This window comes from Mastigoproctus giganteus, chromosome 8 (assembly GCF_048544385.1).
Source record: "Mastigoproctus giganteus isolate SK-2022 chromosome 8, ASM4854438v1, whole genome shotgun sequence".
NCBI classification, from domain to species: Eukaryota; Metazoa; Arthropoda; class Arachnida; order Uropygi; family Thelyphonidae; genus Mastigoproctus; species Mastigoproctus giganteus.
Window position 1 is genome coordinate 49,713,357 of NC_143582.1, and position 20,318 is coordinate 49,733,674.

At 34.0% G+C, this 20,318-nt stretch overlaps 1 protein-coding gene across 1 annotated transcript in view; it reads left to right on the top strand.

The window, feature by feature from the left end:
• The window catches only part of Su(var)3-3 (lysine-specific histone demethylase Su(var)3-3), an 801,787-nt gene that overhangs the window by 71,379 nt on the left and 710,090 nt on the right, over positions 1-20,318 (top strand). The window contains exons 7-8 of the mRNA XM_090379361.1: positions 7,835-7,929; positions 13,013-13,078. Of these exons, the coding sequence (XP_090235487.1) occupies positions 7,835-7,929; positions 13,013-13,078 (161 nt within the window). The remainder of the gene's footprint in view (positions 1-7,834; positions 7,930-13,012; positions 13,079-20,318) is intronic.

Consider the following 20,318-nt stretch of genomic DNA (forward strand, 5'->3'; position numbering starts at 1 on the left):
GTCATAATCCCATTGTATAAGGCTATTGTTAGACTGCACTTGGAATACTGTGTTCAGGTATGAAGACTGCACCTAAAGAAAGACATTGTGCTTCTTGAAAATGTCCAGAGATGGTAACTCACCTGGTGAGATCGGCGAAAGGGCATCCATATGAGGAAAGACCAAATATGTGGGTTGCAGAGCTTGGAAACTAGACACCTTAGAGGAGACTTGATTGAGGTGTTTAAGGCTCTGAGAGGCATAAGCAAATTGAATGAGGATGAAATTTTCACGGTTATAAATGATTTTAGAACTAGGGGCCATATTTTCAAGTTACGGGGGAGATGTTTAGCTCGACTGGATTGCAGGAAGTTTATTTTAGCCAGCGAGTTATGAATTAATGGAATAAGTTGCCTACATGGGTGGTAGAGGCTGACAGTTTGGGGAAATTCAAAGGACAGCTAGATAATTACTTATGGGAGGAGGGAAATGCTTAGGTTGTCCATTTCCTTTTCTCTTATTTATTATTATTGTCTTCTTCTTCTTCTTCTTATTATTATTACTACAGTCCATTCCGGTTATTTGGGACACATCGGGACTAGTGCATTTTGGCCTGATTAAGCGGCTGCTCCAGTTATCCAAAGTTTCACGTAAATAGTTAAAAATACAGTGTACCACCCCCTTTACAATTATTTCACTGTACAATCAAACCACGTTATGACGAACTCACCGCAGTAAAGTACCGTTCACTATATGATGTGTAGTAAGCGCCGGTCATTGTGATCACGTTTGTGAATTGAATTTTAATTCTATTAAACAGCGATTCTAATTAGAGAAAATATGAGGAATATTATCCACAGGCTATAAAAGTAAAGATATATTAAGCACAGATTTACCTTTTATTACCTTACCAATTAAAAAATTAAATGATACGTGAAAATCAGAAGAATATACGTGATAATCAGATAATTAATACGTACTGTAATATGTACATACGAACTAGTTGACATTTCTGTTCACTGACATTTGTGGGCAGGGGGGGGTTGAATTTAAAACAATAAAAAGATAAGTAATCAATAACAAAGAACACGGCACACACAAATTGCAAGTAACATGATACCCGCAAGTGAGAACGGAGTAACGAGTTACAAAGCTTTAAAAATAGGAATGAAGAGAAGATCTGAAAATTAATTTTTTTATAGGATTGAAGATTTTATGGAAGTGTAAACTCATTTCACCATAATAACCCATAGAATTCCAGCTGTCGGTATTATCGCAAATTCAGTAAGATCGAGTTTACTGTCCGTTTATGATAGATTTCACTAACAGAAACGCCCAATAAACAGGTGACTGCTAATTGTTTTTATTGTTTTATGGTTATGACCTCCGGAATTTTGACCGAACCCCGTGGTACCGTCGTAGACAATCTTAGGGTAATTTCCATGCTGCGGTCTCCTGCCCCGATTAAATGGCATTTTGTCCCAATTAAGCGAAGTAAACCCTGGCTATTTTCTCGATTGGTTTCTGTATTTTAAGATTTGCCCCAAATAAACGGCTGCCACGATTAACCGGTGGCCCAAATAACTGGAATCCACTGTGTTATTATAATTATTTTATTCTTATCATTTTATTTTATTTATTTTTTGTTATTTTATTATTATTGTTATTTATTATTATTATTATTATTATTGTATTTTATTTATTATTATTATCATTATTATTTTATTTTATTTATTATTGTTGTTATTTATTATTTTTTTTTTTGGCTGGTGCAGCATAAGCCATAGGCTTCCTTGCACCATGTGGCCATTGCTAATACTAATAAATAAACACAGCCTCACTAAACAAGACTGATTATCACATGTAACTAATTACATATTAATAATTCTGATAGACATTGAAATTTAACTACAAGCCACACAGACTAACTGAAATCTAACAACTGTCTTGGAAAAGTATTCAGGGTCTAATTGTGAGACCTTTGCAAAATATCCAAAATCTAATAACAGGCTCAATTGAGCCCGTGTGGCAACACACCTGTTTTGTTAAAGCTACCATCCTATTAGTATAAGATGGCTCAAATTTTTCCCAAGTATGGATGTTAGCATACTCTTGCCAGATAAGCTAATAGTTTTCGAGTGCACACATGATTTTTTTTTATATATAATAATATAAATAATAACAATAAAAAAATCATGGAGGGAAAAAAATCCAAAAGTCGCTTCATTGGACCTACCACCCCTAAGGTCGAAGTTACCACCGAGGCAGAGAGTGGCGCCACCTGCCGTCACTCCCATAACTACCACCCGCCACTGGAAGCCAAAGCTAAAACAGATCCACCTCCATAGTTGGATGAAGATGAGAAGTAGAAATATCAAACATACTGCATCATGTGGTGCAGGATAAAGTCACTTGCATTCAGGCCTTAGGCAGAGGGTTGGTTTGTAAAGTTGGAGACAGTCTCCCACAGACAATGGTGGAGCGAGTGATGCTGTCTCCCATTTGGCTATCACAACTGAAGGGCAAGCCCATCCAGCCCAACCTACTGGAAGTGCTTCTTGTGCAACTGCACTAGTGACTACCCAGGAGGGAAGAAGAAGCCAACTCATGAAGTGAAGCTTTAAAATGAATATATTCATCATGTGAGCATACTGTGAACTAATGAAATTAGAGACAGATGTGACAATGTTCAGAATGAAATGACACGTAAAGTGGTTTGAACGATGGACCATTGTCAAGAAGAACCTAATTGCTCCTGCAATCTTGGAAAAAATCAAGCAGAATGCGAGTGACCATAATAATAATTTAAAAGTAATTTCAGTACTCAGCAAGCTGTCTGAATGTGTGAGCTGATTTCATGTCTGAATGTATGCTGTCAGAACGAGTGAGGCTGTTTAATGATTTTGTCAGATTTGGTCATAGTTCAATAACTGAATTTGTATAGTACACCAGTTCATACAGTTTATTGTATAATATGAGTTTAAAAGTGTATGTTCATAGGCTCGTTTGCATGTTGGAAGAAATGAAAAATGTAGAATAATTTATAGGGAAAGGACTCACTTTACCTGAAATTGGCTAATTATATCCCTGATTGAAGAGTCCTATAAGAATTCTTCTAGTTGCTGATGGGATTTGGATAGAATTGTAAAGGATGATCTCTAGTCTCTTTTAGTATAACATCCCCACATTTTCTGCAGTATATTGACTACCATTCACTTCATGAACACGAATGGTAATAAATACATATTATAGATATACCAACATAGTTGTTTTTTAAGCTGACACTTCCTTATATTAACATCATCAAGCATTACTAACAAAATTTATAAAATATGAATGTGGAGTAGCATCCTTACATTCTTATTTGCATTTGTATATAGTTTTAATTAAAACCATACATAATGAATGAAAAATTAATTTGTGGACTTTTAATGATATTAAAGTTAGTTATTTTCTTGAAAGACCAAGTTTCAGAAGTGATAAATGGATGTCTGACATTTATGGTCATGGTTTTTGGCCTATATGCTGATAGCTTTAGATATAAATAGTTTGATGATAGAAAACTGGCAGTCTGTTATTATGGTTTTGTCAAAATTAAGGGGAAGGAGCACTATTTAGAAACAGCATGAGCTATAAGTTTGCTAGTGCAGCTATGTTTTGAGGATACAGGTAAGCAGTGTTTTTGAAAACAGAAAGAAATCATGTTTTTGGTGAAAACTATATAAAATGAGTCATAGATACTGCAAGGAATAAGATAAATAAGAAAATTAGAATGAAAAGCACTGGAAAGTAGTGCACATAGAAGAGGATGTGATGCAAATGTCAGTATTGTTAAAAATATGTTTAAAAGCTTTGCATTGGTAACCAGTGCAAAATGAACTGTAAACAAATATTGCTAGTTATTATGAAAAAAGACTAGGATTAGGAACTTTCAAGAGTTTGGACAGTGATGAAATTAATTGATATGATAGTTCACTGGTTAGTGTTCATTGCTAAAAGTAAGGAGGTTGCAGGTTCTAGCCCATACATTGCCACAAAAAATGTGCAGCCTGTTGTGAACTGGGATGCTGAAAATCTAGTTGCCCTTAATAATTCAACATGTATGCAGTTACAATGAGTTTGTAAACTCCTCTTGCCTCAGCCTTATAGAGAATAAATGTCAATTTATATTTATTAACTCTTATTTAAAAATTATAAATAATGGTTCTAGCCCATACATTGCCACAAAAAATGTGCAGCCCTTGTGAACTGGGATGCTGAAAATCTAGTTGCCCTTAATAATTCAACATGTATACAGTTACAATGAGTTTGTAAACTCTTCTTGCCTCAGCCTTATAGAGAATAAATGTCGATTTATATTTATTAACTCTTATTTAAAAATTATAAATAATGAATTATCTTTATTCAGCAAATGGCACAACCAAATTCTGAGAATTTGGTTTTAAGAATTCAAAAGGCTTTTAAGAATTGTTGAAGAGGATGGATTTTTTTATAAGAAAAGGGGCAAAATATATATAGGCTCCAACATTAGTGGGCTTATGGTAGCTTTTTTTTTGTATAATTTATGAGCAGCATATGTTAATATCAGAAAGAACAGTGAATGTATTTAAACTTCCATGTGTTTATAAATTTCTTGAATTTTTTTCTGGGGTTTCAGGTTCTGTCATCATATTATGTTTTGTTAATTGTAGTTTAAATTACTGTGATGAATAATGCCTTTTTGTATTGTAACAATTAGAGTATAGTAACTTCTCTATATTTCATTTTTCTTTAGTAGTAGAAAGCTGAGCGGCTGTATATATGCATAATTTTACCCCCAGTGCTAATTAACTGAGCAGTACAAAGTTCTTTGGTAGCAGTCTTAAAAATATGCTTTAAATGCTCTTTCCTAGTTATCCCCCCTCTTCCTCTTTCCTAAATAAGCTCTTTCCCTAAGTAAGCGTTAATAAAGTTATGAAAGACAGAAAAGCAACAGGTGATGATGAAGTATATTTGGAAATTTTAAAAATATTGAATGGTAAAAGTAACAAGTAGTCCAACAAAGATTTTTTATGTATATCCCCAAAAAGCAATATAGTCACGACTGTAAAGACTTCTGAACTGTATGCATTATGGGTCATGTAACAAGATATTATTGAGAATAATCACATAAGAATAATCAGTAAAATCAAATAAAAACATTATACAAAACAAAGTGGTTTTAGAAATGGAAAAGGAACGAGAGAATAAATAAATGTTCAATATAAGAATCATTTGGGAGAAATATATATAGAAATGAAAAAGGATGTTCTGATATGCTTCATAGACTATGAAACACTTTCAACATAGTCAACCATGAAAAACTGATAAAGTGTCTTTTTAAGATATAGGAATAAATGGAAAAGATTTGAAACTAATTGCTAACCTTTACTGGAACCAAAGAACTGAAGATCATCATCAGAAATTAGGATAAAGAAAGGAGTTAGACAAGGATTTGTGGTAACAAGGTAAGCATTGGAGTGGATTCTACACTTCATACAAGCTGTTAGATAGCATCACATGGCCTATTTAGCACTCACTGCTATGCAGTTATAAGCAGTGTAATACTGTTTGCTGTATGTCCAGTGTTCAATATGCTGTTCAGAGATAGACTGGATCAAGCTCATCTGCACCGTTGGATTTATTACCATGTTGCGGAAAGGCTACAACCAACCTAGGAGGCCAGAGCTTAGATTGGGCATATGTCCTTCAACACCAACCACAGCCAGTGTGTGCTGGCCAGGAGTGATCTGATATGTAGCAGGCAAGACAGACAGGAGAGGAGCGGAGAAAGAGTTATGATCTTGGTCAAAAAGCACATATAATCTAAGCCAGTGTTACCCAGTTGAAATGGATGGCCAATGTAATGTCGAGTCCATTTGGTGTGATATAAGCACTAAATAGACAAAAATGAGTGTAGGAATATGTTATAGGCCAAAATAACTGTGACTAATAAATTTGTTAGATATTAACTAGGACTTGTGGGTTGGTTACTCACACAGTTGTAAAAATTTTCTGGATTTACTGGATGACTGTTTTTAATACCAACATGTTAGAGATACAACAAGAAAAAAACAATACTCTTGATCTCATTATCATGACTGACTTGTCATGCATTAAGGATCTCCACATAAAGAAAACATTAACTGGCAGTGATTATAGTGGATTGGTCCAGGATTTACATAAAAATATAACCGCTGTCAAGGTAACAGGAAAGTATTTTTTTTTTAGATGTCTAAAACAGGCAGTTTTAGATGTCTAGATAGACTACAGATGTCTTAAACCAGTGGTTTTCAATCGTGATGCCACGGCACCTTAGGGTGCCGCAACAACGTTCCAGGGGTGCCTTGTAATTTCAGTTTAAGTTACTTAAACTTAATATTTTTTTTAAAATTTATGTATTTATTTCATTATAAAAAAATGTATGGTATCTTTTTAATTTTGTGGTGATCTATAATTGATGTTTATTTAGTACCTCTATATAAGGAATAAAATTATTATATATACATATAATTTGTATTAGGAATTGTAATTTTGTTTGTAGTTATATTATTGTAATAACTATCATATAACATATATATTTTTTAATATTAGACATATACAGAGAGAGACTCAGATCTAGCAGGCAGAAAATTGAGTAGGGGAGCCGCAAAATAAAATAAATTACTTAGGGGTGCCATTATTAAAAAAAGGTCAAAAACCACTGTCGAAAACAACGAGATTGTGAATAAAAGTAGCAAAGAATTCTTTACTTATCTTAATTCCATGAGGAAGTGGGTGAACCACATTGATCCACTAGACACTGATGGCATAAAATTAATAATCCTGTTCATGCTGTTTAAAATCTGAATAAATATGAAAAAATCTGAATAAACATCAACATAAATCACACACAAAGTCTTTAGAGTTGTGGGTACCAGAAGTAAGCCATGTTATAATTGAGAATTAAATGATTTTGTGATAATAAAGAAGAAAATGGAAGATAAATCGTTAAAGCTAAAAGTGAATGAGATACCCAGAGCTGACAGAATCCAGTCAGTTATATTAAAAGATGCCACAAACGAGGTAAGCAAACCTTTCACCCATCATTATGAGAACATTCTTTTGCACTTGTCCATTCCTGTAGAATGGACAAGTGCAAATGTCTCACCTGTTCATAAAGGGAGATGAAAAGGTGAAATAAGTAATTACAGATATAAACTTGACTTATTTTTCAGGAAAAATAATGGAGTCAATAGTTAAAGAAGTATCTTCAAGAATGAAGTTATATTTCAATTACATCACAAGTTTGTTAAATATAAGCTCCAGGCTTGATGTTGAGTACTCACTCTTGGTTTTCAGTAAGAGCTCCATGATTAAAAATTAAATATAGTAAGCCATGCAAATTTTCTTTGATTTTAGCTACTGTATTGAAATATCCCTTGTAATTCTATAGAAAAAATTTTGTTTTTAAAAGTCACCAAGTTCAGAAAATCACTAAGTTGGCACAACTTGTCTTCAACTTTCAAAGAAGTTAGCAACAGTGAATTTGAAGGACATTAGTGCTAGAATAGAAGAATGGGTATTAAATTAATTAATGACATAACTTCTGAAGAATGGGCACTAAATTAATTGATGACATAATGTGAAATCAACATAAATCAAGGTGTGCCTGTATTGCATTATAATATTGTAGATGTTTGATTAAATGCTGTGGCTGAGTTTGCAGTCTGAGTCTGAATTGTAGCAGCATACTATCCGAAATTTTAAATAGCCCCTGGTTTATTATTCAGACATGTAGAATGTATTTTAACTGCAGAATACCTGCATTAATGATTGTTTAACTGTTTGTTTTCAGGTGGAAATCCAATGACTGTTCTTAGTAGGCAAATTAACATGGAACTCCATAAGATTCGCCAGAAATGCCCACTGTTTGAATCAAATGGCAATACAGTAAGTTGCTTTCTACTTAAATTCTAGCTTGTTTACTTGTAGTTAACTGTGCCTTTTTTCAAGGCCCCAAATATGAAAGGTTATTAGAACCTATAGAACTGTGTATGGGTTCTGAAGAAAGGAGATACTTTAATTTCTGTTGATTGTAATTTTCAGCACCTAGATAAAAAGGAATGTTGTTCCAAAGAACAGAAATAGAAGGAATAAATGAATGAAGAAGAAGAAAAAGAAGAAAAGTTACTTTGGTGAGTTTGGACTAAATTGTGAGAAGTTGTTGACTAACTGATATGCCCCTATGTTTGGACTTCTATTTAAGACAGAGGTGGAATTACAGGTGCTGTTTAAGAAGAATAATGCCCATGGAAATGCTTGTAGAAAAGGCATGTAGGAGATATTGAATGTTTGCATAATAGTGAGTTGGTAAAAGAAGAATGATTTGTTATCCTGACTGCACTCTCTTGAATAGTCTAGAAGTTTGAGAGCAGTTATAGGTGTACCGAGAACTGATGTGGAAACTACATTTTTGGGATTTATTTTTTATACAAAGTTTTCAGCTATTTAGAAGAGAAGTAATATCAAAGGCCAAAGAATAAGCCTAATTTTTTTTAAAAAAAAAAAACCTTGTTGTTGTTTAAGAGCTATTAGCACAAGAGCAAAGAAGAAGCATTATTTATGATACATGCCAAGAAAAGTTGGAGGTTATCCCATATATGTTCTTTTCTGTAAATCAGAGTGTTGCTAAAGATTGGTACTTCACTGCATTTTTGATTATTCAATTCACAATTCCCAATAATTTTTTATCTTGGAATGAGGTGCTACTAGGAAAATTTTCTTTGGCATCCATTTTTTTATGGTGACAGTGAATAACCTAAAAATGAAAGGTTATATGTTTTAAACAAAATGATATGTTAATAAGAGCTATTTCTATTTGTTTTATGTATTAGAAGATGAAATGCACAAGGCATAATTTCTTATGGGTTTAGGTAATTAACTATATAATATCGGTGTAGATACACCATAGTTTACCCATAAATATGAACTATGTATGTAGTGTAAAGGCATCGTTTTAATTGTATCTCATATTGTGGGTGCCTTCACAACGAGTTAGCTGGTACTATTTGTTTAATGTATGACTTTGAAGGAATCATTCTCTTCCTGGGTTTATATCCATTTAGATAGTGGGTAATTAATAACACTTTTAGTCCATGATAGAAACAAATTTATTAGAGCATTACAATTCAAAGTATCTGCTGGTTTCTTGATTACATGCTACAGTAAATATCAAGAAAAAGTATGCAAAAGTGAGAAAGATAACACAAAGATAGACCAGCATTCACTGAAGATGTTATACAAGTCCACAGATTATTCACTCAACTTTAGCCAGTGATTTCCTTTCCTCCCTGTGAATTTGCATTATCCACACAGTTTATTGTTAAAAAGGTTGACCCATGTGTCCTTGATCTCTCCCATTGTTTCTATTTATATTGTAATTTCTTTGTGTTATGGAGTAAAAGTTTTTTAATTAATTCATATCTATTGTACATTGAATAATTTAAATTGATATCTGAGTAAAGATATCAATAGACATCTGGATAGAGTTAATAAAGCATAAATATTAAATTTACTAAAAACTAAAAAGGGTTTAGGGCTGAAAGATTCAGACTATGGGAAATTTATTAGACAAACAAGTTAGTACACAGCATAATTTTAGTTCATAGTAAATCACCAAGGTAAGTGAAATAGCATAATTTTCATTACATCTCGTATTGTGAACACCTTCAGAACGAGTTGCTGTGATATTGCACTACCTGTAATAAGCAATGCTTCGGTAGAGAAGACTAATTTTACTTATTCTCAGCAGATACCAGAAAAGCAAAAAGGTGGAAGAAATTGATAGTAGGAGAGGAAGAAGAAGAAATGCCGTTGAACAAAGGAAGGGGCTGTTACTCCTAAAACTCACACTCGCTCAAGTAGTTCACTCATAAATCCCTTGAATAGGCAGTGCTTTCCTACTAGGGAAGGGCCGACCGGGCTAGCCGAGTGGGTAAAGTACCTGCCCGGCAACCCCAAGGTCGCGGATTCGATTCCCGCCTCGGGCTTGGATCAAAGTACTGCAAAAACCTTCGGAGGTGCAATATGGCCACAGAAGCCGATGCGCCAACAACTACCAAATCAAAAAAAAAAAAAAAAAACCTACTAGGGAAGACGATTTTTACCTATTCTTGGTAACGAAGGATACTCTCAGGCTTCCCCAGATGACACCATTTCAATGCTTTTTGGCCTCTCATCAGTGGGTGGGGTACCCTGGTGATACTATGAGTGACAACCCAGTTATGAAATATAACTCCACAATATGAGACATGCCAGATGGTGTGTGACAGTAAAGACTAAAAAGGGGTTTAGGGCTGAAAGCTTCAGATGACAGGAAATTTACTAGACAAGCAAGTTAGTGCAAAGCATCATTTTAGTTTGTAATAAATCACCGAAGTGGGTGAAATAGCATCGTTTTTGTTACATCTCATATTGTGAACACCTTTAAAATGAGTGAAGTTATACTACCTTGAAAAAGCAATGCTTCGCCAGTATTGGTATTCGCCGAGAATAAGTAACATTAGTCTTCTCTACTGGCAAAGCATTGCTTATTCAAGGTAGTGCAATATCACAGCAACCTGTGAAGGCGTTCACAATATGAGATATAACAAAAACGATGTTACTAAAATGATGCTTTGCACTAACTTGTTTGTCTATTTACTAAAAAAAATTAAAATATTGTGAAAGCAAATTTATGATATAGTCATTGTCTGAAGAGAGTACATAATAATTCAGAAATATAATATAATAAACACCAATAGTAAAATACAATTAAATCAGTTGAAATCAGTAGAAGATTTCCTTATTTCTTCCATTATTCACTTTTATTTGAATTTTTATTTTTAAATCCTTGATCCACTCCAAAACTCTATGTTCACCCATTAATTTCACTATATTTAATTTTCAAATTTTTATTTTTATCTCACTTTTCACCACCACACCTTGCCACAGCTCCCATCTTCACCCCACAACACATTACATCTACCCCTTTTCTCTATTATTCAGTTTTAATTTTTATTTCCCAACAGAGCTCTACCTCCACTCTTTATTTCCATTATCCAATTTTTTAAAATTTTTACTCTTCTTTTTCTCATTCCCCAAAACTTGCTCCTTCATTTTTTCACAGTCTGCCATTTACATCTACAGGCTAACAAGTTAGCATAAATTGTATTAGTCAATTTTTCAAAGTTTTATTTTTAGCTTACCCCTACAACTCAGTAAAACCCTCCCTCCACATAATCTTTAAAATCATAACCTCTATCAATTAATTAATTTGTTAAAAACTTAATACAGTAATACCCCGAAGTTATGCGATAGGTGGGTCCGACGAAAATCGCGTAAGTCGAATTCGCGTAAGTCGGGGTATAACTTTGCATATAAATACATATAAATTTTGCTTAATTGGGACCAAGGACTAACAAAAACACTAGTTTAGAAGAAAAATATTAATAAAATTGCAGTTCTTTATACATATTAATACAAAATATGTATTAAAAAAACAAATGACTTACGTTAAAAAGTTATTTCGATGTCGATGGCTTCATAAAATCTAACAAATTCGTCTGACGACACAGCGCGTTCTTTTTTTCACGCAGAATTTCTTCGTAGCAAGCTAATAATTTTTTTTATTCCTTGCTTTGTAGCTATAACGCGTTCTTCGTTCCATGTGCTTTTCGCCGTTGCTTCATTTAGGCCTGTCGCACGTGCAATATCACATGGTCTTTCATTTCGCTCAAAGCGTTTCACAATTTCATATTTTTTCTCTATCGACAGAGGCGGACTGGCCATAAGCCTTACCGGGGAAACCCCGGTGGGCCAGTGTGATTTTGGCCATAAACCATAGTATGAGGCCACTATAAATTTTCCTGGGTAAGAATTTTTGACCCAGTCCGCCTCTGTTTATCGATAATTGCTTTTCTTTTTCTCTCTGAATCTGCAGTGTCTTCACCAGGACGCTTCCTTTTCACACCTTTTAATTAAGTATTTTACTCATTTTTAGGGAATAAAGCACAATTACAAAACGAGGAGGCACGCTTGATACGCATAAACAAAGCTGCGCGCATGTAGCAACTGAATAAACAACACCATAAAGGCAGAGATACGCTATTAACACCTCACATTTCTAGGGGTTACTACCATAAAACAATAAAAATCCAGTTGCGTTTCTGCTAGTGAAATCTGTTATAAACTGGTAGTAAACTCGATCTAATTGCATTTGCGATTATACCAATAGCTGGAATTGTGTTGGTTTTTACGTTATTATTATGGTGAAATGTGTTTCCCCTTCACTGATATAAAAAACATAAAAGCAGCAAAGTTGAATTTTGTTCATCTTTCGCTCTCATTCTCTGCCGTCGCACCGTATATCGATAACATATGAAAAACGACCTTGAAGATAGTGGGCGGCAGCGTTGCCAAACGAAAAAATCAAGAACCGCGTAACTCCGAGTTCGCGTAAGTCGGGGTAGCGTAAGTCGGGGTATTACTGTATCTACATTCATTAAATTAAATTAGTATCTGATCATGCACTGTATATATATTCAGTTCTCTGAAATTTTAATTTTGTCCCATATCCTACCCCCCTCCCCAAATCCCTGACTTATTACAATTCCTCTTCATATAACCTTTGTTTTTCCAACATACCTTCATAAACTGAATAAGTTACAATTTTGTACTTAGGTTTACTGTGTCAATTTTGTACTTAGGTTTACTGTGTCAATTTTGTAATTTCATTTCAAAATTATTTTCTTATGCTTCTCTATATGCATGGGTTTTTTCCTGAGTATTCCTTTTTTTGTCCATTTATGATAAAAGTTGATTATTTGCTAATCAGAAGAACTATGTAGCATTAGCACTACTTCATATACTCTATGAATTTAGATATTTTATATATATATTATTGTATTTAACTTTTAACTTGGTTCAAATAGCTTTTATTTATTTTTTTGTTGTGATTAAAATTTTTTAACTAACACTTTTGTATATTTTATAGTCTCACAACCTTAAGGATAATGAAAGGCGTCCTGAAGTAATCTCATTAGAAAAGTCTACGCAGAGGGTATGTAGTTAATTTTTGGAAATAAATTTTATGTCACTTATCTTGTCGTTTATTAGTTATAAAGTTTAGAAAATAAATTTTGCTATTTGAATTTAGCTATGCGTATAAGCTCTTATCCAAAACATGTCATCATACACTTATATTATAGTAGTGTTTCAATTAGAAAAAAAAATCAGAGAGAATGAATTCTTTATAATTTTCCTTTGTTTTAAATTATTTTGAATTGTTTTTCTGCCTCTCATATTATTTCTTATTTTATATATTTCATTGTTTAGGAAGAACCTGACTAAGTAATCATACTAAGGTTCAGTATGATTACATTTTTTAACATTTGGATAATTTTACAAAAACTTTAACTGATTTTCCCAAATATGCTGGAAATTATGTCTTTTATGATTTTGTGAAAAGCTTTTTTTTTTTTTTATGTGAACCCCAAACACGAGAGGTATTAGAACCTATAGTACTTAGTACCGTGCTTGGCTTACACTTGTTTTGGATGTCATGTTTATGTTACTTTTTTCAAATATGGACCCTTTATATTTATCAATGCTTGCAAATTTGCTTGCAACTTCTCATGTTCATTTCACCATGTGCCATATATTGGTTGTGTGATCTTAGTTGATGATATGCTTAGTGTATGCTGTAGTTTTGGTTTTATTTCATTCTGTCAAATGGCAATGGGGTCTTCATACTTTATGTTATTTGTCTATCTGTTGGTCCACATTTAACAGAGGGACTCCCAGTGGATTTTCATTAAATTTTATAATTTTGCCTTTTAAAATATTTGTCAAGCCATTCTAAATTTCATTAAAACTGAACAAAAAGAAGCCTGGAAATTATTTCATTTTCCAAGTAAATTGTATATGTATATGGATCATAGATTAAATATAGTTTTAATACAGTATTGCTAGCTTTAGACAGCGCACACACACATGCTTTATGTGTATTGTTATGTAATAATCATTAACGTGGTGTTGCTTATGAAGAGATACATATATATGGAAAGAAAAGACTTAAAAGTATGTGGGAGAAGAGTAATAAATATTATACAGTTGTAATTGAATTGAACAGCTATGGTTAGAGAATCACAAACTATAGAGCTTTATTAAGTGTTCTTTAAAGTTATATGATCTTAGTAATCTTAGTTATAATCTTAGTAATTAATTAATAATGACATAACTGTTTACTTTTCACTTCTACTAACCACAGGAAAATAACAAAAATTAAATTAATTTAAGAAAAAAAAATCAAATATAACACACTGTGTACATTAACTAACTTCTAAAATATTTTAAGTTAATTCTTATAATTAATATACTCTTGAATAAAATATTGGGAACATGCAGTTTACCTGAGGATTGATTTTTTTTCCTATGAGTATTGCTTTCTCCAAATTTATCATAAGTGAGATTTCTATTTTGGAATAAATTTCTTCCCTTTCATAGTGGTAAAGTGTTTATTTTTTATTCAGAGTAGTCATGACCACATAATGCCCTATAAACCATTCATTGTTGGTATTTTATTTTTGTGGTTGTGAAAAATCTAGTTTAAGGTTACTGTGGAATTACTTAAAATGCAAATAAAAACTACAAAGTAGGCAGTTTATTAGGTCCAATGACTGCTATTAGTTCAGTGAACCTAATTAACTGGCTACCTAGTGTATATAGAGTGCACACACACGCACACACATTTTTCAACATATTTTTCAACAAGCCCTCTTTGGCAGCCTAGTTGGCATAATACATTGCTGCTTACTACTTGCTTGGAGAGGTTGGGTTTGATTCCCATTGCTTCACAACTGGATGCATTTTTGAAATAATCATTTGTGTCTGTAGTTAGCTGATCACTGGCTGAGAGTACAGGGTTTTTCCATATGAGTTATTCTGGGTTTTTCAACCAAAAGGGAAAACTCTATATCCCATGTATTCAGTCTTTCCTTATATGGTTACCCATTTGCTGATCTCAAGCTGCACATTGCCTATCTTTGGACCCTTTCAAGAATCTTTTTTAATTTTTTATTATTATTATTTTTTTTTAGATGTGGTTTCTATACTTGGATACAGTATTCCAACTGCAGTCTTATAGCTCTCTTATACAGTGAGATTAGGACCTCTACAAGCAAATATTCAGTAAATCATTGATAGGACATTATGGATCCTTTTTGTCACTACATTGAGATCTTTATGTTTACCTGTGTACTCCCCAAATTCTTTTCTTCCTTTACTATTTTAGTTGAATAAGTTATCTTGAGATTGTGATTCCCCAAATTTAGACTTTCCATTTTGCTGTTAAAATACCTCCATTTCTGACCGTAAAGCCTATCCAGCTTGTTCTGATGGAACACTGCTTGGCACTGATCATTAACCACTCTCCTAACCTTGACATCTCATCTTGTATCCCTCTGTCAATGTCATTTAAGGAAATCAGAAACAATAGTGGTTTCAGTATCAGTCCTTCAGGGACCTCACTTCTAATGTTAGTGCAATCTGAAGGGTAACCATTAATCACAATCCTCTGCCTTCTGCCCTGCTGCTACTGTGCCATCCAAGGATGTTCCATTTTATATTGTAATCTCTTACTCAGGACTGTGTCAGATGCTTTGCTACAATCCAAATAAACATTGTCAAAACTATTTCCTACATCCATCTTAGTAGTGACTCTATCCAAATAGTCAATCAGATTATGATTTTTTCTTTACATAACTGTTCTGCATTTCCTTCAGAATAGCATTTTTATCTCAATGCCCCTGTATTGCACCTTTGATGATTGCCTCAATGATTTTCCATATCATTGAAGTCAGAGACTGATTGATTGGCTTGTAGTTACACACTTCACTCTTAGAACTGCCTTTGTAAACAGTATATCCCTTGTTAATTCTATATTAGATTATTTGAAAACCAGTTTGTTTTGTGAAGTTGCTCCCATTCCTTGAACAATAAGGATTTTTATGTGCATTTTAATGCAAATTATTTGAAATGTCAACAAATGCAGTCTGAATTGGGACCCATGACACTTGTGAGTAGCTTGTCTAATTTGAAAGTCTTTTCAAATTAGACAAGCCAAACAATTGTCTAGGGCTGTTTATTTGGCTGTAGGGTTGAAACCCTATAGCCAAACAATTGTTATAATGAAAATTTTGCTAGTGTATTGCATATGGTGTTAGTTGTGCATGTGAATTCCATTTAGTTTACACCATGGGAAAAAATAGATAAATAAATACAGTACATTGATATTTAATGATACAAAACACATGATTTGTTATTTTTTTTTTTATGAAAAACCACAAACACAAAAGGTATCAAAACCTATAGTACTTAGTACCATGCATGGGTTGAAGGAGAAGTATGGGGGAGGGGGGATGCCGGAAACTTTGCTCTAGAGACTAAACATGGGTTTCACCACTTCAAGCCTCCAATAAGCAAAGTGGTGGTATTTCGCCGGTTGATGAAAGTCATCTTTTTTTTTTTTTTTTTTTTTGTGTGAACCCCAAACACGAGAGGTATTAGAACCTATAGTACTTAGTACCGTGCTTGGGTTGGAGGTTGAGAAGACGAAAGAAGATATTTGTTGACATTGGACTTGAACTTCTGTAGATTGTAATTTTCAGGAAATATGTATGAAGGAAGGTTGTTCCAGAAAACGGCAGTTGAATGAATAAATGAGGAAGATGAAAAGTTGGTTCTGTGGGTTTGAAGTTGGGTTTGAAGTTATGGAAAGAACTACATGAACTCTCCTAGTAGCCTGATTACACCATTTAGACAACTTCACATTAGACTGAATAGTTAATACCAAGTCCTTTTTATTTTCAACTCTTAATTTGGTGCTACCGAATAAACTAAGATTTTAGCCAAATGCTCAGCCAATCCAAATAATATCAAAGTGTTGTAGAAGTGACTTACCCTGATGCTGTCATTAATCACACTGCCTACCTTTATATCATCATCAAAATTAGTATTTTAATATCATTAATAAATATTAGAAATATAATGGGTAGGCACTGAACTGTGCAACATCGCACTCATAACATCAGTCCACGAAGGGCAGTAGCCATTTATAACTACTATCTGTTTCCTTCCACTTAATCATTTTTTAACCCATAATAGTAAATTATCCTGAATGTCACATTGTCCCAATTTATACAAATACTTATTCATGTGGGACTGTATTAAGTTTAAATTATAATGGAATCACTGCATGATAGCTAATTAAATTAGTTCGGCCATGATCTCCTTGTATTACATCATAACCAAGAACTCTATATTATAAGTCTTTTGGTTATCATTTCTCCTTTGAACTGGAGAACATTTTTACATGTTATCTGTAAGGACTTCACCTGAATCCAAGGCTGTTCCCATTATGATAGTTAAAAGTTTTTCTAACCTCTTTTTGTGCTTCTGTGTAATTGAATTGATTCTATCAGCACCCAGTGCCATTTTACTTTTACTTGTAATAAGTTTGTTTCCATTCCTTTTCAGTTATAATAAAAACTATTCAGCTCCCAACTATTATTAGTCCAGGCTTCTGGCATCATCAAGTATAAAACTTTCAAATGTGTGAATGTAGGTGCACAATATTTATTTATCTCACCAGTAACTAAAGTGTAGCAGTATAATTAACTACTGAATATGCTCATTGTGAATCTATATACTTGGAACTTAAAAGCATAATTTCTCCTCTATTATATTTATCCTTCCTGTACACATTGCATGTGCCATTCTCAAATTCATTCTCTATATCAGAATGAATGAATGCCATATGATTCTGATTGTTGATGATCCTGCTCAAATAGCTGACAAACTGAATGAGTACTTAGCATCCTCATTCACATATGAGGAATTCTGTAGGGAAGTGGAGAACATAAACTTATTAAACTCTAAGAGGGAGCTAAATGATTTTGTAATAACAGAGAGCTAAGTGGAGGAGAAATTGTTGAAGTTAAACATAAGAAAAGCACCTGGGTGGATGGAATCCATCCATTTATATTAAAGGAGGTAAACAAACCATTAGCCTTAATTATGAAAGCGTCCTTGGACTCAGGGGAGATCCCCACGGACTGGAGATGTGTAAATATATCCCCATTTCACAAAGGGTGGGGTAAAAGGGTGACACGAGTAATTACAGACCTGTTAGTTTAACTTCTGTTCCAGAGAAAATAATGAAGTCACTGGTTAAAGAAGCATTACAGGATCATCTAGACAAAACTGTAATAATTCAGACACAACATGGGTTTGTTAAGGAGAAGTCTTGCCTGACCTGTTTGATTGGATACTATGATGTGGTCACAAAAAAACTGGATGCAAAAAATAATTTTGATATTATATACTTGCATTTCAGGAAAGCTTTTGACACTGTTGCGGATGAAGACTACAGTACAAATTGGAGCAGCGTGGCATTAAGGACAGGTTGCTACAATGGATAAAGGGATGGTTGAGTGGAAGAAGACAGAGTGGTAATCAATGGACACTGCTATTTGTGGACTAATGTTATTAGCGGAGTCCTCCAAGGTTCGGTGCTGAGCCCATTTTTTTTTTTTCTGTATTTATCAATGATGATATCGATGAAGGTATATCAGATTTAATGTCTAAGTTTCGAGATGATATGAAGGTTGGCAGGGTTGTTAATGACAGCACTGACAGTACACTACTGCAACAAAATTTAAAAAAGTTGAGCAGATGGGCTGAGAACTGGCAACTGAAGTTTAACATTGACAAATGCAAAGTACTGCATATGGGTGTAGTAACTCCAGAGAAATGTACCAACCATGTGGTATTACACTCATAGTAGTGGAGAATGAAAATGTTCCAACAGCTCTACATCCTTCTTAAAATGAGGCCTCCAGACCTGTATACAGTACTCAAGGTGTGGCCTGACCATTGCCTTATACAAAGGGATAATCACCTCCTTATCCCTGCTAGAAAATTTCCTGTATATCATTGACAAGACACCATGAGCTACTCTTGCAGACCGTCTGTATTGCTCAGAAAGCTTCATATCTGCCTGCACAATTACCCCAGGTCCTTTTCATTCTCTATCACTGTCAATGTAGTACCACAGAGTTGATACGTTACTCTGGGGGTTACTGCTTTCCATATGTAGTATTTTCATTTGTCAATGTTAAATTTCATTTGCCACCTCTCAGCCCATCTGGTCAACTTTTCTAGATCCTGTTGCTGCAGCATACTGTCATTAACAATCCTGCCGACCTTCGTATCATCTGCAAACTTGGATATTAAGCCTGATATACCATCATCAATATCATTTATAAATACAGAAAACAACAATGGACCCAACACTGAACCCCGAGGGACTTCACTAATAACATTAGTCCATGAAGAGCAGTGTACATTGATTACCACTCTCTGTCTTCTCCCACCCAGTGATCTCTTTATCCATAGCAGCAATTTGCCTCCAGTGCCGCACTGCTCCAATTAATGCAGCAGTCTTCCATGTGCAACGGTATCAAAAGCCTTTCTAAGATCCAAATATATGATATCAAAGTTATTCCCTGCATCCAGTTGCTTTGTCATAGTATCCAATCAAATTGGTCAGACAAGACTTTCCCCTTAACAAACCCTTGCTGTATCCGAGCTGTAACTGAAGTCTTGTCTAGATGATCCTGCAGTGCCTCCATTAATTTTCCTGGAACAGAAGTTAAACTAACACATCTATAATTACTTGTGTCGCCCTTTGATCCTCCTTTTTGAATTGGGGTCACATTTAATATAAAATATTAAAAAATATATAGAGGTACTAAGTAAGCATCAATTATAGATTACCACAAAATTAAAAAGATACTGTACACCTTTTTATTATGAAATAAACACACAGATTTAAAAAATAATAATAAGTTTAAGTAACTTAAACCCAAATTACATGGCACCCCTGGAATGTTGTTACGGCACCCTCAGGTGCCGCAGCACCCCGGTTGAAAACCACTGGGTTAGTTTTAGTACTTTTTGTACAAATATTCAATAATTCTGCATTGCTTTTCCATTGTCCCAGTGAGTTCACTCTGCATTAGCATTATAGGAACTCCTAGTGTGCTCCTTACTTCCCCTGCTGGTTTCTAAGTCAGAGTGTTCCAATAGGACTGGTTGAAGTGGTGCAAAAATCTAATCTGTCTCTGCTTCTAATCGCCATTAATCTAACTCTTCCCCAAGCAGACAGCTTTTTGAAACACCTGACTCTAAGTAGTATTAATAAATATCTTGCGCCACTTTTTTTGAAGTGTATCCTGTCC